This window comes from Salmo salar, chromosome ssa19 (genome assembly GCF_905237065.1).
Source record: "Salmo salar chromosome ssa19, Ssal_v3.1, whole genome shotgun sequence".
Lineage (NCBI taxonomy): Eukaryota > Metazoa > Chordata > Actinopteri > Salmoniformes > Salmonidae > Salmo > Salmo salar.
In genome coordinates, this window is record NC_059460.1 from 48,647,326 (window position 1) to 48,660,513 (window position 13,188).

The following is a 13,188-nucleotide window of genomic DNA, read 5'->3' on the forward strand; positions in this document are numbered from 1 at the left end:
TTCTTCCAACTTTGTGACAACAGTTTGTGGAAGGCCCTTTCCTGTTCAGCATGACAATGCCCCTGTGCACAAAGCAATGTTCCAACATCTAGTGGAAAACCTTCCCAGAAGAGTGGAGGCTGTTATAGCAGCAAAGGGGGGACCAACTCCATATTAATGCCCATGATTTTGGAATGAAATGTTCGACGAGCAGGTGTCCACATACTTTTGGTCATAGTGTATATTGCAACCTATGGCTGCAAATACTGAGGTGGCTTATTCTACACTATAAATACTTAACTTGTTTTTACGGTAACATTACGGTAACTTAATGGCAGCCATTAAGGCACAGAATGTTACCGTAAATTCCAAATAAACTATGGTTTAACAGTGCATTACTGTAAATAAATTAGTCTGTCTGGGGAAACCAATGGACCAACGAAGCACTGGAGCACTTACCTGAGTACAGTTCTGTACAATGTGTTTTTTAAATAGGGTAGGCTATAGCACTAAGAAAACCTTGAAGGAAAACTTTGTACCACTTTGTAAATGCAAAAGTACCTTTTTGTTGTGTTCCATTATTGTTGCATATCCTTTTGAAATATAATAAGAAAACAAAATCTGTTGAAAAATGTTAATAATATACAAGTACTACATTTCCAATTCATGAATGGTTAGTACAGATAGGAATAATGCATTATATGATGTCAAGGTCTTCATCTGGAATGGAACAATCACCAAAAACGTCATTCATTTCATTTTACCAAAATGTTTTACAAGGCCTTTTGATACTGGAACAGTTGAATGAACAGATACCTGATGTGGCATATAGGTTTTACTGTTTTCAATGCAAGTGCTTTCCAGCCTCTAATTAATACAATACAGAATGTTTTAGAAAACGTGAAAGGAAGTTGCACTTAAGATAGAATAGCTGTAGAAGAAGGGTAGACATTCAAAAATGTACTTTAAATTCTCAGTTTACCACATCCACCGCTGTCATCTCCCCCTGTAGGACCGTGCCCCGTACCCCAACGAACGGCGCACTGCCACCACCACCCTGACTGTAGACGTGCTGGATGGGGATGACCTGGGACCTATGTTCCTGCCCTGCTCTCTGGTCGACAACACACGTGACTGCAGCCCCCTCACCTACCGGGTCCACATCCTGGAGCTCACTGACCCAGTAAGTGTTACCGCACACCAGCACCGGCTCCAGAACCCTGAGCTTCAGACCCCCTGCTGAGAAGAAGCCTTTTACATGTTGCTCCATTCAAACAGGGCTGCTTGACAAGCAGCACACTCCTCTCAGTGCTAGGGAGAGAGGTGGCTGAGACACAGCTTGTCTTCTGGCCTCTGTTTTGCATATCAGCCTCAGGAGTCATCTTCGGCATATTAGTACTAAACACAAGACTGGTTCAGTGGGATTTCTTTGTGTTTAAGATAATTTCAAAGATTTTGGCTTTAAATACAGAGGGCTATTAGATTTATGCTAGGGATAGATTTATGCTATTTATGGGTAGTGTATTACATTTATTGGTCATGCATAACCAGAATGAAGATGAAAATTCACATAAACATCAGAGACGTGTGCTGTTTATTTTTGTTGTGACACATGGACAAAGAAACAAGCGACGAGATGGAATGAGACAAAAATGTCCCCTTCCGACGCCCCTCCCACAGGGGCTTCCCCAACCCAGCGTTAGATTAGTGTTCACTGGCCTCCCGAGTGGGACAGTGCTCTAAGACACTGCATCGCAGTGCTAGCTGTGCCAATAGAGATTCTGGGTTCGAGTCCAGGCTCTGTCGCAGCCGGCTGCGACCAGAGACCCATGGGGCAGCACACAACTGGCCCAGCGTTGTCCGGGTCAGGGGAGGGTTTGGCCGGCAGGGATATCCTTGTCCTATCGCGCACTAGCAACTCCTGTGGCAGGCCTGGCACACTGACACAGTCGCCAGGTGTCTGGTGTTTCCTATGACACATTGGTGCTTCTGGGTTAAGTGGGCATTGTGTCAAGAAGCAGTGCGGCTTGGTTGGGTCGTGTTTCGGAGGACGCACGGCTCTCGACGTTCGCCTCTCCCGAGTTCGTATGGCAGTTCCAGCAATGAGACAAGACTGTAACTACCAATTGGATACCATGAAATTGGGGAGAAAATGGGAAAACATTTAAAATACTAAAAAAATGTATATAAAAAGACTTTAAAAAAGAAGCAGTGGCTGGATCGTGTTTCGGAGGACACACGGCTCTCGACCTTCGCCTTACAGGAACCATGTTGAACTGTCAAAAGTATGAGAGGATGTGTATCAGAGGAGGCTGGTGGGAGGAGCTATAGGAGGACAGGCTCATTGTAATGGATGGAATGTCCATTAATTCCATTCCAGCCATTACAATGAGCCCGTCCTCTTCTTGCTCCTTCCACCAGCCTCCTCTGGTGCGTGTGGAAGTAATTTAGACTAGATTAGATTTAGACTCCCAATAGCGTGACACGTGTTTTGTCAAGTAGAATGACAATCAGAATGATACCTCCTTGTCAGTTCCATTGGTTTTTGTTCACTGATCTAGGCAGGGCCCTGTTTACAGTTTCTCTTGATCAGAGTCTAACACAAGTAAATGGCAGAGTCAGGGAAGCATGGAGATGCTAGAATTACAAGACAGATTATTCACAGGTAATTAGTTTTACACTTTGGACTCTCGTACCTTGAGTGGAAGCACCGGTTTATTTAAATTGTTACTAATCCAAATGTAAAGTGGATACTCATGGTCAGGGAACTTTGGAACCCGGCAGACACTAGGAAAATAACATTTTCCAGGCGACCACATTAAATTGTCTTGGCGCTTAAGTTCTAGAAATCTAGAAAAGGATGGTTATTATCACTCCTTGAATGCACCTGATGATTGAATCCCAGACTCCACAAAAACAAAGACCTTCAGTAGCCCAGCTATTGGCCAACTCTATTGTAGATCTATTCCAACGTATTGTTAAATTGAGAGGCTGCCTAGATATTTAATTTCTCAACGTAGACTTTGATCTGAATCTATTCTTGTGATTATTGTGATTTTGCTATTCATTGTAAATGTTTGAAGGTCCTATGAAGCCAAATTGTATCTATGATTGTATGCTATCATTCATGCTAGCTAGCACCTCGCCTAAACACGTGTTCTACTCCGCTAGCCAGCGCCTCGCCTAAACACGTGTTCTACTCCGCTAGCCAGCGCCTCGCCTAAACACGTGTTCTACTCCGCTAGCCAGCGCCTCGCCTAAACACGTGTTCTACTCCGCTAGCCAGCGCCTCGCCTAAACACGTGTTCTACTCCTCTAGCCAGCGCCTCGCCTAAACACGTGTTCTACTCCACTAGCCAGCGCCTCGCCTAAACACGTGTTCTACTCCGCTAGACAGCGCCTCGCCTAAACACGTGTTCTACTCCTCTAGCCAGCGCCTCGCCTAAACAGGTGTTCTACTCCTCTAGCCAGCGCCTCGCCTAAACAGGTGTTCTACTCCTCTAGCCAGCGCCTCTCCTAAACACGTGTTCTACTCTGCTAGACAGCATCTCGCCTAAACAGGTGTTCTACTCCTCTAGTCAGCGCCTCGCCTAAACAGGTGTTCTACTCCTCTAGCCAGCGCCTCGCCTAAAGAGGTGTTCTACTCCTCTAGCCAGCGCCTCTCCTAAACACGTGTTCTACTCTGCTAGACAGCATCTTGCCTAAACAGGTGTTCTACTCCTCTAGCCAGTGCCTCGCCTAAACAGGTTTTCTACTCCGCTAGCCAGCACCTCTCCTAAACACGTGTTCTACTCCGCTAGCCAGTGCCTCACCTAAACACGTGTTCTACTCAGCTAGCTTGCGCCTCGCCTAAACACGTGTTCTACTCCGCTAGCCAGCGCCTCTCCTAAACACGTGTTCTACTCCGCTAGCCAGCGCCTCGCCTAAACTCGTGTTCTATTCCACTAGCCAGCGCCTCGCCTAAACACGTGTTCTATTCCACTAGCCAGCGCCTCGCCTAAACACGTGTTCTACTCCGCTAGCCAGCGCCTCGCCTAAACACGTGTTCTACTCCACTCGCCAGCGCCTCGCCTAAACACGTGTTCTACTCCGCTAGCCAGCGCCTCGCCTAAACACGTGTTCTACTCCACTAGCCAGCGCCTCGCCTAAACACATGTTCTACTCCACTAGCCAGCGCCTCACCTAAACACGTGTTCTACTCCGCTAGCCAGCTCCTCACCTAAACACGTGTTCTACTCCGCTAGCCAGCGCCTCGCCTAAACACGTGTTCTACTCCGCTAGCCAGCGCCTCGCCTAAACACATGTTCTACTCCGCTAGCCAGCGCCTCGCCTAAACACATGTTCTACTCCGCTAGCCAGCGCCTCGCCTAAACACGTGTTCTACTCCACTAGCCAGCGCCTCGCCTAAACACGTGTTCTACTCCGCTAGCCAGCGCTTCGCCTAAACGCGTGTTCTACTCCGCTAGCCAGTGCCTCGCCTAAACACGTGTTCTACTCCGCTAGACAGCGCCTCGCCTAAACACGTGTTCTACTCCGCTAGCCAGCGCCTCGCCTAAACACGTGTTCTACTCCGCTAGCCAGCGCCTCGCCTAAACACGTGTTCTACTCCGCTAGCCAGCGCCTCGCCTAAACACGTGTTCTACTCCGCTAGCCAGCGCCTCGCCTAAACACGTGTTCTACTCCGCTAGACAGCGCCTCACCTAAACACGTGTTCTACTCCGCTAGCCAGCGCCTCGCCTAAACACGTGTTCTACTCCGCTAGCCAGCGCCTCGCCTAAACACATGTTCTACTCCGCTTGCCAGTGCCTCGCCTAAACACGTGTGTGTTTCTTTCGCCTCCAGATCTATTCCATTGACACGATCAAGCAGCGTTTTTGCTGAAAAGTAATACATGCCATTTTTTGCTGACATTCCACTATATCCTAAGAGAGAGTTACAGAAGGTCAAACTGTGTCCGTGAGAAGGCAGTGGTGCACTAGAGCCATACCAAACACAGAGGACTAAAACGGCATTTCCTTACATTAAGAACCTTCCACACTCCGCAGCCAAGTGACAGAACAAGGGAACAGGAGCCTTAAGTCAAGTTTACGCCACTGGTTTGGGTGGCTGGTTCCTGTACTTAATGCGAACGCTAGAACGCACTCAAGGACACATTTTACGAGTGCTGTGACAGGCGGCATTATGTGATTCTGATTATGTATGCCGTGGCGAAGCCAGCATAACCTCTTATCAGGTCTTCAAAACACCCCCACCTCATCCTGTCATCCCCATCAATCCCATCACTCAGGGGGCTAGTTCAGTTTCACATGTGTAATGATGTACTGTAATATTCCTCTTGTCTCTCTCAGACATCCTCCCTGTCAGGCAGCTCTCCCCGTTATCTCTTTATTACGCCTCTCATATCTCCTCCGCAGGTGCTCGACGAAGCATTTAAATAATGCTTCAACTTATTTACTGAGGCTCAGTACTGCTCAGGTACCTTGCAGCGTATAAAAACAGCGCTACCTGTGAAACGAAGCTTGTGATTAGAGGGGAGGAGGAGAGGGATACAGCAGGTCATAGGTCAGATCCCAAAAACTCCTCTTTGTCACAATGTTATGCCACTGGGTCTCCTTTCGCGCTACACTTAGTTTCAAAGACAATATCTCAGCCGAGGATCCAGGGAATAGTGAGACATTCTAGGGAACAGGAGCCTGGAGCAAGGAGAATGTTCATGAGGAGAGTGGAGGTGCATTCCCCAAGACAAACTGATCCCTCCTGGCAGCCTCTTTATATCCTTCCATAGCAGAGAGCTAGAGAGCCTCTCCGGAGCAGGAATAACATAAAAGGTCATCCCAAACAAGGCTGAAGTGGGGCTCCAATGCGGTTTCCTCTGTCAATTCTACTATTTTGCTCCCCGACCCCAAACGCAGCAGCACTCTGGACGTCCTCTGTGGCTAGTGTTAACATAATCTAACAGACCATCAGAGCTGAGATATCAGATTGAAAATACAGCACTGAGAGAACAGCAGGTAGGCAACTGCTATTGTCTGTTTACAATTAACACAGGAGGCTTTGAAAGTATTATACCCCAGTGTTGAGTGGAGCATAATTGCTTTGTTGGTGACTGGTGTGTATAAAATTAAATGGAGAGTGTAATAAATTAATTCACTGGATAATTTGTTTGCTGGCTGAAATTTAAAGTTGGAATAAGATATAGCTAATAATGAAAATGTGAACAGACAAGTAATTCCAAATCTAAGACGAGTAATTGGCCGTTTTGAAAACAGGTGCTGATATCATATGCAAAACTGTCAAATTATACCCGATGCAGAGTCTTTTAATTGAAGTTTCTTGTCAGTGTTCACTATATATCATAGAGGAATCTGGAGATGTTCAGCATTCATTTGGAAGGTTGGGTTCATCTGAGTAGAGTAGTGTAGAGTAAAGCAGTCTATTGATTTGTCTTCCTGTGGGTTAGTGAAAATAGAGGCGGGACCAAAGGGCTGCCATTTGCTCGTTACACCATCACAGATCACACTCCACCAGAGAATCCATCCTCGTTAATTACAGTAATAAAATCCTCCCGTGCTTCAACCGGTCCCTCAAGAGACGATCTTCCTCCAGTTCAGCCGTTAAAACGCCCAGCCGACACTCAGTCAACCATTGATTATGGACCACGGATGTGGAACGGAGCGGAGGACCCTGGCTGGTCTGCCGAGAAGGAGTAGTTATGGTTTCATCCAGATCAAAGCAAATACATTCATTTGGCATCATGCCTAGTTGTGTATTTCAGTCACATGAAATATTCATCTGTATCAGTCAGTCTGAGTAGTATTATTTGTAAAGAAAAAGCAAAATCTAGACTTTTTAAATACAGGCTTCTAAATAATTTAATGTATCACTAAAAATCTATATTCCCTTGCCTTGAATGAGGCTGATTCATTCTGCAATTCAACTTAACACGGACACATATTGTGATGAATAATCATCATCACACCCTTCACGCTATTTCATATAAATACATTTCCTTGTAATCTGGACCCCAGTCTTGTCTGCTGTAGTTTCTCAGGAGATAAGGGCTGACTGAGGGAGTATCATCAGAGCTAATCTGCCCACTGAGGACAGGGCCCCGAAGAGTCATTAGATTTACTGCAGTCATACTGGGGCCATTGTAGTTGCAGGGGCTGAGGATTACAATGGGCCCCACGGAGATAAATCTTTGCCAAATTGTGCTCATGATCTAGGATGAGGGAGGGAGATGTACAGAGCAGAGAGGAGTGGATGGGTGGCAGGTAGCCTAGTGGTTAAGAGCTTTGGGCCAGTAACTGAAAGGTTGCTGGTTCGAGTCGCCGACTAGGTGAAAAATCTGCCGATGTGCCCTTGAGCAAGGCACTTAAGCCTAACTGTTCCAGTAAGTCGCCCTGGATAACAGTGTCTGATAAAATGTAGGCGACCATTTTTGCCTCCACTTAACAACTACTCATCGGGCTGTGTGAAATATGATGATCAAGTAACATGGGGAGGAATGACAGGAGAAAAAGCCTTTAGTTTCATTCAGAGCTTGATTCCAGGTGGCTTTATTATGGTTCTGACTAATGTCTGACCTCCTTGTAGTCTCTGTACTCTACAAGGTAAACAAACCGAGATGTCTGTCATTTATTCCACACAAACAGCGTCTGTCTTTGCAGCACCTCAGCTCCTCGAGCTTGTCATCAATGTCTGTCACAAATTGTCATTTCCTGCCAACCAGCCCCCGGAGCATATGGTCCTACCAGTGTGTGTGTGTGTGTGTGTGTGTGTGTGTTTACAGCAGCTGCTCGAGACTTCTTCCTGGCACACAGAGATCACAATTATGCAGTGGGGTCCCTGTAGGGGTCATGACACACACACACACACACACACACACACACACACACACACACACACACACAGACACACACAGACAAGATTCCCAGAGCCTTATTTCAGAGGCAACCAGGCAGCTAACACTGGTTGAAACTCATCTTCACTTTTAGCAGTGTCACTTGGTTTCTCTGAGAAGAGTTGAGTTCTAAATGAGCTGCTTATTTACTGGGACTGAGATGGGCCCGCCTGTTGTTTGTAATTCTGCACATCTTTACTCCTCCCCCTAGGCTGGGGCAACTTGGAATGGAGGACCAGTTACTCACCTTATCATTACTTCTCCCTTCCTGTTCTCTCTCTCTCTTTGGAGTCTCTCACTTTCACAAACTCTTTCTCTCTCTTGCAAACTTTATTTTTCAGTCTCTCGCCCCCACCGTCTCACTCCCTCTTTTCCTCTCTCTTTCTTTTCCTGTCTCTCTTTTCCTCTCTCTTTTTCTCCCTCTTTCTCTCTCTCTTGTTTTCCCTCCCTCTGTTCCTCTCCCTCTTTTTCCCTCTTTTCTCTCTTTTCCTCTCTCTCTTTCTCTCTCTTTCTCTCTCTCCCTTCCTTCCGCTCTCTCTCCCACACTCTCTCTTGTGCTTTCAACCTCTTAAATGACATAAAGATGTGTTGTACCGGGGAGAACAACACAAATGTCTGCAATTCATTGGTTTTTGTGACAGGTACTGTGATAAAGAGGTCATACAGTTTATGATTATTCACTGTTTTAAGAATACACCTTTTACTGCAAAGCAAGTCAGCAGAATCTACATGATTTGTGCTTTGCCCATAATGTTTAAGTTAGAGGTACAACTGAAACACTGCAATTATTTTGCTGTTGTTGCTGTGAAATGCCAAGATAACTAATTGATGAAGATTGTGTCCAATGCCATAAATTAATTCTTCATCAATTATTTTCTCCATCCTTTTAGCACAGCAAGAATGGAAGCTCCCGTATCCCCACACTGTGGAAATGGCTCATTTTTTTTGGTATTGACAGCCAGATAGAACTAACCATTACTCTTTCCTTTCAGAGCAAAGTGAACCCTGTCAACGTGACGCCCATCATTCAGGCCGTGGACCAGGACAGGAACATCCAGCCTCCGTCACAGAGGCCAGGCATCCTCTACTCCATCCTCATTGGTAGGTCCCTGTCAACACGGCTGTCATCTACAGTGCATTCGGAACGTATCTACACACAATAACACGTAATGACAAAGCGAAAACAGGTTTTTAGAAATGTTGCAAATTTTAAAACAGAAATACCTTATTTACATAAGTATTCCGACCCTTTACTATGAGCCTCGAAATTGAGCTCAGGTGTATCCTGTATCCATTGATCATCCTTGAGATGTTTCTACAACTTGATAGGAGTCCACCTGTGGTAAATTTAATTAATTGGATATGATTTGGAAAGGCACACACCTGTCTGTATAAGGTCCCACAGTTGACCGTGCATGTCAGAGCTAGCTCCCGGGCCTGCAGAGGGGATAGCTAGCTCCCGGGCCTGCAGAGGGGATAGCTAGCTCCCGGGCCTGCAGAGGGGATAGCTAGCTCCCGGGCCATCAGATGGGATAGCTAGCTCGCGGGTTTGCAGAAGGGATAGCTAGCTCCCAGGCCTGCAGAGGGGATAGCTAGCTCCCAGGCCTGGCCATGCAGAGGGGTGGTGGTTGTGGGGACTCAGCACAGCAGCAGTAGCCAAAAGGCTGGTGGTGGGGAGGGATGGAGGATGCGATGGAGAGATGAGTGGGAGGCGGGGTAGGATGAGATGCATTTCTGCTGGCGGTGGCAAAGGGGAGTGGAGGGCCACCTGTGGTGAGCTGAGATGAGCATCCCAGGGCTATTGGAGGGCTGGAGTAGGCAGCAGCACAGCTGTAGCCCCTGCAGGGAATCATGCTGATGTAGAATGCTCCCCTCCTCGCTCCCTGGCTCTCTGGGAGGCCAATAAAGAGATGTCTGGGCGAGAGAGAGAGAGACCTTTCGGTCAGAGACAGTGATGGATCCATCTGTCTGGAAGCAGTTTAAACCCTTCAATCCCTCCGCCTTCTTTACCCCGATCATTTGAAAGCAACCTGGTATTCTCTGACATACACTGACAATAAGCTTTTAATACTTTTCATTATAATTACAGTCATGTATACGTGTAATGACAGGTGCAGTAAAATGTATTAAAAGTAACGGTATATGGAAGACTTACAGTATTTTTCTAAAGACTCCATCTTCTCCCCTGACTTTCAGAGTGACGGTTGCTTATTTCCCTGTCTCCCGTTTTAGGCAAGCCTGAGACGTACGTGGACTTCTTCTCCCTGAACAGAACCACCGCCGAGCTGCAGCTCCTCAAACCGCTCATCAGGGACCTGAACAATAGATTTGACTTGGTAATCAAGGTAATCAGAATAAAGCTCTGTAGCCCGGGATGCTCTCTTCATGACAGGATCATGGTCTTTTATTCTGATTAAGAGGGGAATGATCCGGTAAATCACAGCTGGAACGAGGCAGAGGCTGGGGATGCACTGGCTGTAGGTGTCTGTCTGTGTGTGTGTGTTAAACCCCATCAGGATGAGTCAGGTATCTCACACACCATCGCCCAGGAGGCTTGTTGCTTTAAACTCCAGAGGGCGATGATCCGTTAAGTTTCTGCATGCTACAAGGATCCTCCCACTCAGAGGGGAATATGAACATGAGCTTCTGTAGATAGAATTCCTTTATCAGGCCAGGGGGAACTCCTGTACGACAGATGGCTCAAAGTCAGGAGCAAAGAGCGCAGTACAAGCTGTGTGTTGTATTACAGTTTATTTTGATTGCTTAGGCACTATCTTTGAAACTATAGGCTATTTTTGCAAAACTCTACACACTAACCACAAAACCTTACACCAATCCAGCAAAACATTATACATCTCTTGCAAAAGCAAACAATTCTTGCAAAATTCTTCAAACTCTTTAAAAGAAAAGTGGTTTTGCGTCTACAGTACACACAAACCATAATTTGAATGAGCACACGATTCACCAACTACGCACTGATGGTATAAATTATAAACACTTTTGGCTTTTGCTTTTTCTGTTTGCAGGGCATAGCAGTTTGCAATAAAGTTTTGTCATACATGCATTAAACACACACAGTCGTGGCCAAAAGTTTTGAGAATGACACAAATATTAATTTACACAAAGTTTGCTGCTTCAGTGTCTTTAGATATTTTTGTCAGATGTTACTATGGAATACTGAAGTATAATTACAAGCATTTCATAAGTGTCAAAGGCTTTTATTGACAGTTACATGAAGTTGATGCAAAGAGTCAATATTTGCAGTGTTGACCCTTCTTTTTCAAGACCCCTGCAATCCGCCCTGGCATGCTGTCAATTAACTTCTGGGCCACATCCTGACTGATGGCAGCCCATTCTTGCATAATCAATGCTTGGAGTTTGTCAGAATTTGTGGGGTTTTGTTTGTCCACCCACCTCTTGAGGATTGCCAACAAGTTCTCAATGGTATTAAGGTCTGGGGAGATTCCTGGCCATTGACCCAAAATATCGATGTTTTGTTCACCGAGCCACTTAGTTATCACTTTTGCCTTATGGCAAGGTGCTCCATCATGCTGGAAAAGGCATTGTTCGTCACCACACTGTTCCTGGATGGTTGGGAGAAGTTTCTCTCGGAGGATGTGTTGGTACCATTCTTTATTCACGGCTGTGTTCTTAGGCAAAATTGTGAGTGAGCCCACTCCCTTGGCTGAGAAGCAACCCCACACATGAATGGTCTCAGGATGCTTTACTGTTGGCATGACACAGGACTGATGGTAGCGCTCACCTTGTCTTCTCCAGACAAGCTTTTTTCCGGATGCCCCAAACAATCGGAAACGGGATTCATCAGAGAAAATTACTTTACCCCAGCCCTCAGCAGTCCAATCCCTGTACCTTTTGCAGAATATCAGTCTGTCCCTGATGTTTTTCCTGGAGAGAAGTGGCTTCTTTGCTGCCCTTCTTGACACCAGGCCATCCTCCAAAAGTCTTCGCCTCACTGTGCGTTCAGATGCACTCACTCCTGCCTGCTGCCATTCCTGAGCAAGCTCTGTACTGGTGGTGCCCCAATCCCGCAGCTGAATCAACTTTAGGAGACGGTCCTGGCGCTTGCTGGACTTTCTTGGGCGTCCTGAAGCCTTCTTCACAACAATTGAACCGCTCTCCTTGAAGTTCTTGATGATCCAATAAATGGTTGATCTAGGTGCAATCTTACTTGCAGCAATATTCTTTCCTGTGAAGCCCTTTTTGTGCAAAGCAATGATGACGGCACATGTTTCCTTGCAGGTAACCGTGGTTGACAGAGGAAGAACAATGATTCCAAGCACCACCCTCCTTTTGAAGCTTCCAGTCTGTTATTCGAACTCAATCAGCATGACAGAGTGATCTCCAGCCTTGTCCTCGTCAACACTCACACCTGTTTTAACGATAGAATCACTGACATGATGTCAGCTGGTCCTTTTGTGGCAGGGCTGAAATGCAGTGGAAATGTTTTTTGGGGATTCAGTTCATTTGCATGGCAAAGAGGGACTTTGCAATTAATTGAAATTCATCTGATCACTCTTCATAACATTCTAGAGTATATGCAAATTTCCATCATACAAACTGAGGCAGCAGACTTTGTGAAAATTAATATTTGTGTCATTCTCAAAACTTTTGGCCACGACTGTACACACAGGTATCCAAATGTGTAAAGTATTCCAAACATAAAACACTATCAATACAAATAAGGGGAAAATGTTCTAACACTCCTCAAACAACAAAAGTGCAGTAGAAGAAAACAAAAACATTTGTACTAGAAGAAATAGAACAGAAACAAATGTGGCTCCATCTCTCCTTCTTTGTGGGTCTGGCCATAAGACTTCATCCACATCACATGTTGTCTTGAGCTAGGCAGCGTGGAAGTATCGCCTGGAGTGCTGTATCCAGGCCTGGCATGACCCCTGATCGATGTCTCCACAAGCCTCCTCTATTGCCTGTAGAAGGGGTATGTGTTGGTGGGGCTGGCGATCACACACCTTCCAACCACATGCAGAGAAGAATTCTTCAATAGGATTCAAGGACGGAGAGTATGGGGGATATTGAGTGCGATGAAAAGTGGGTGACCTATGAACCAATTGCGGACCACAGCAGCCTGGTGGAAACTAACATTGTCCCAGATGATAACGTACCTGGGCTGCTCTGGCCCCTGGTCATTAGGGATTAGTCTGTTGTTGAGGGTGTCCTGAATTGTGATAATGTGTGCAGTGTTGTATGGGCCTAGGATTGCATGATGGTGAAGGACGCCGTTTTGACTAATAGCCACACACTTTGTTATGTTGCCACCACGTTGT

General features: G+C 46.1%; 1 protein-coding gene across 2 annotated transcripts in view; it reads left to right on the forward strand.

Moving 5' to 3' along the window:
* The window catches only part of LOC106578947 (protocadherin-15), a 332,275-nt gene that overhangs the window by 144,723 nt on the left and 174,364 nt on the right, over nt 1-13,188 (forward strand). For both annotated transcript variants that reach the window (XM_014158252.2, XM_045702411.1), the window contains exons 9-11: nt 992-1,162; nt 8,875-8,983; nt 10,115-10,227. In XM_014158252.2, coding sequence (XP_014013727.1) covers nt 992-1,162; nt 8,875-8,983; nt 10,115-10,227 — 393 coding nt within the window. The remainder of the gene's footprint in view (nt 1-991; nt 1,163-8,874; nt 8,984-10,114; nt 10,228-13,188) is intronic.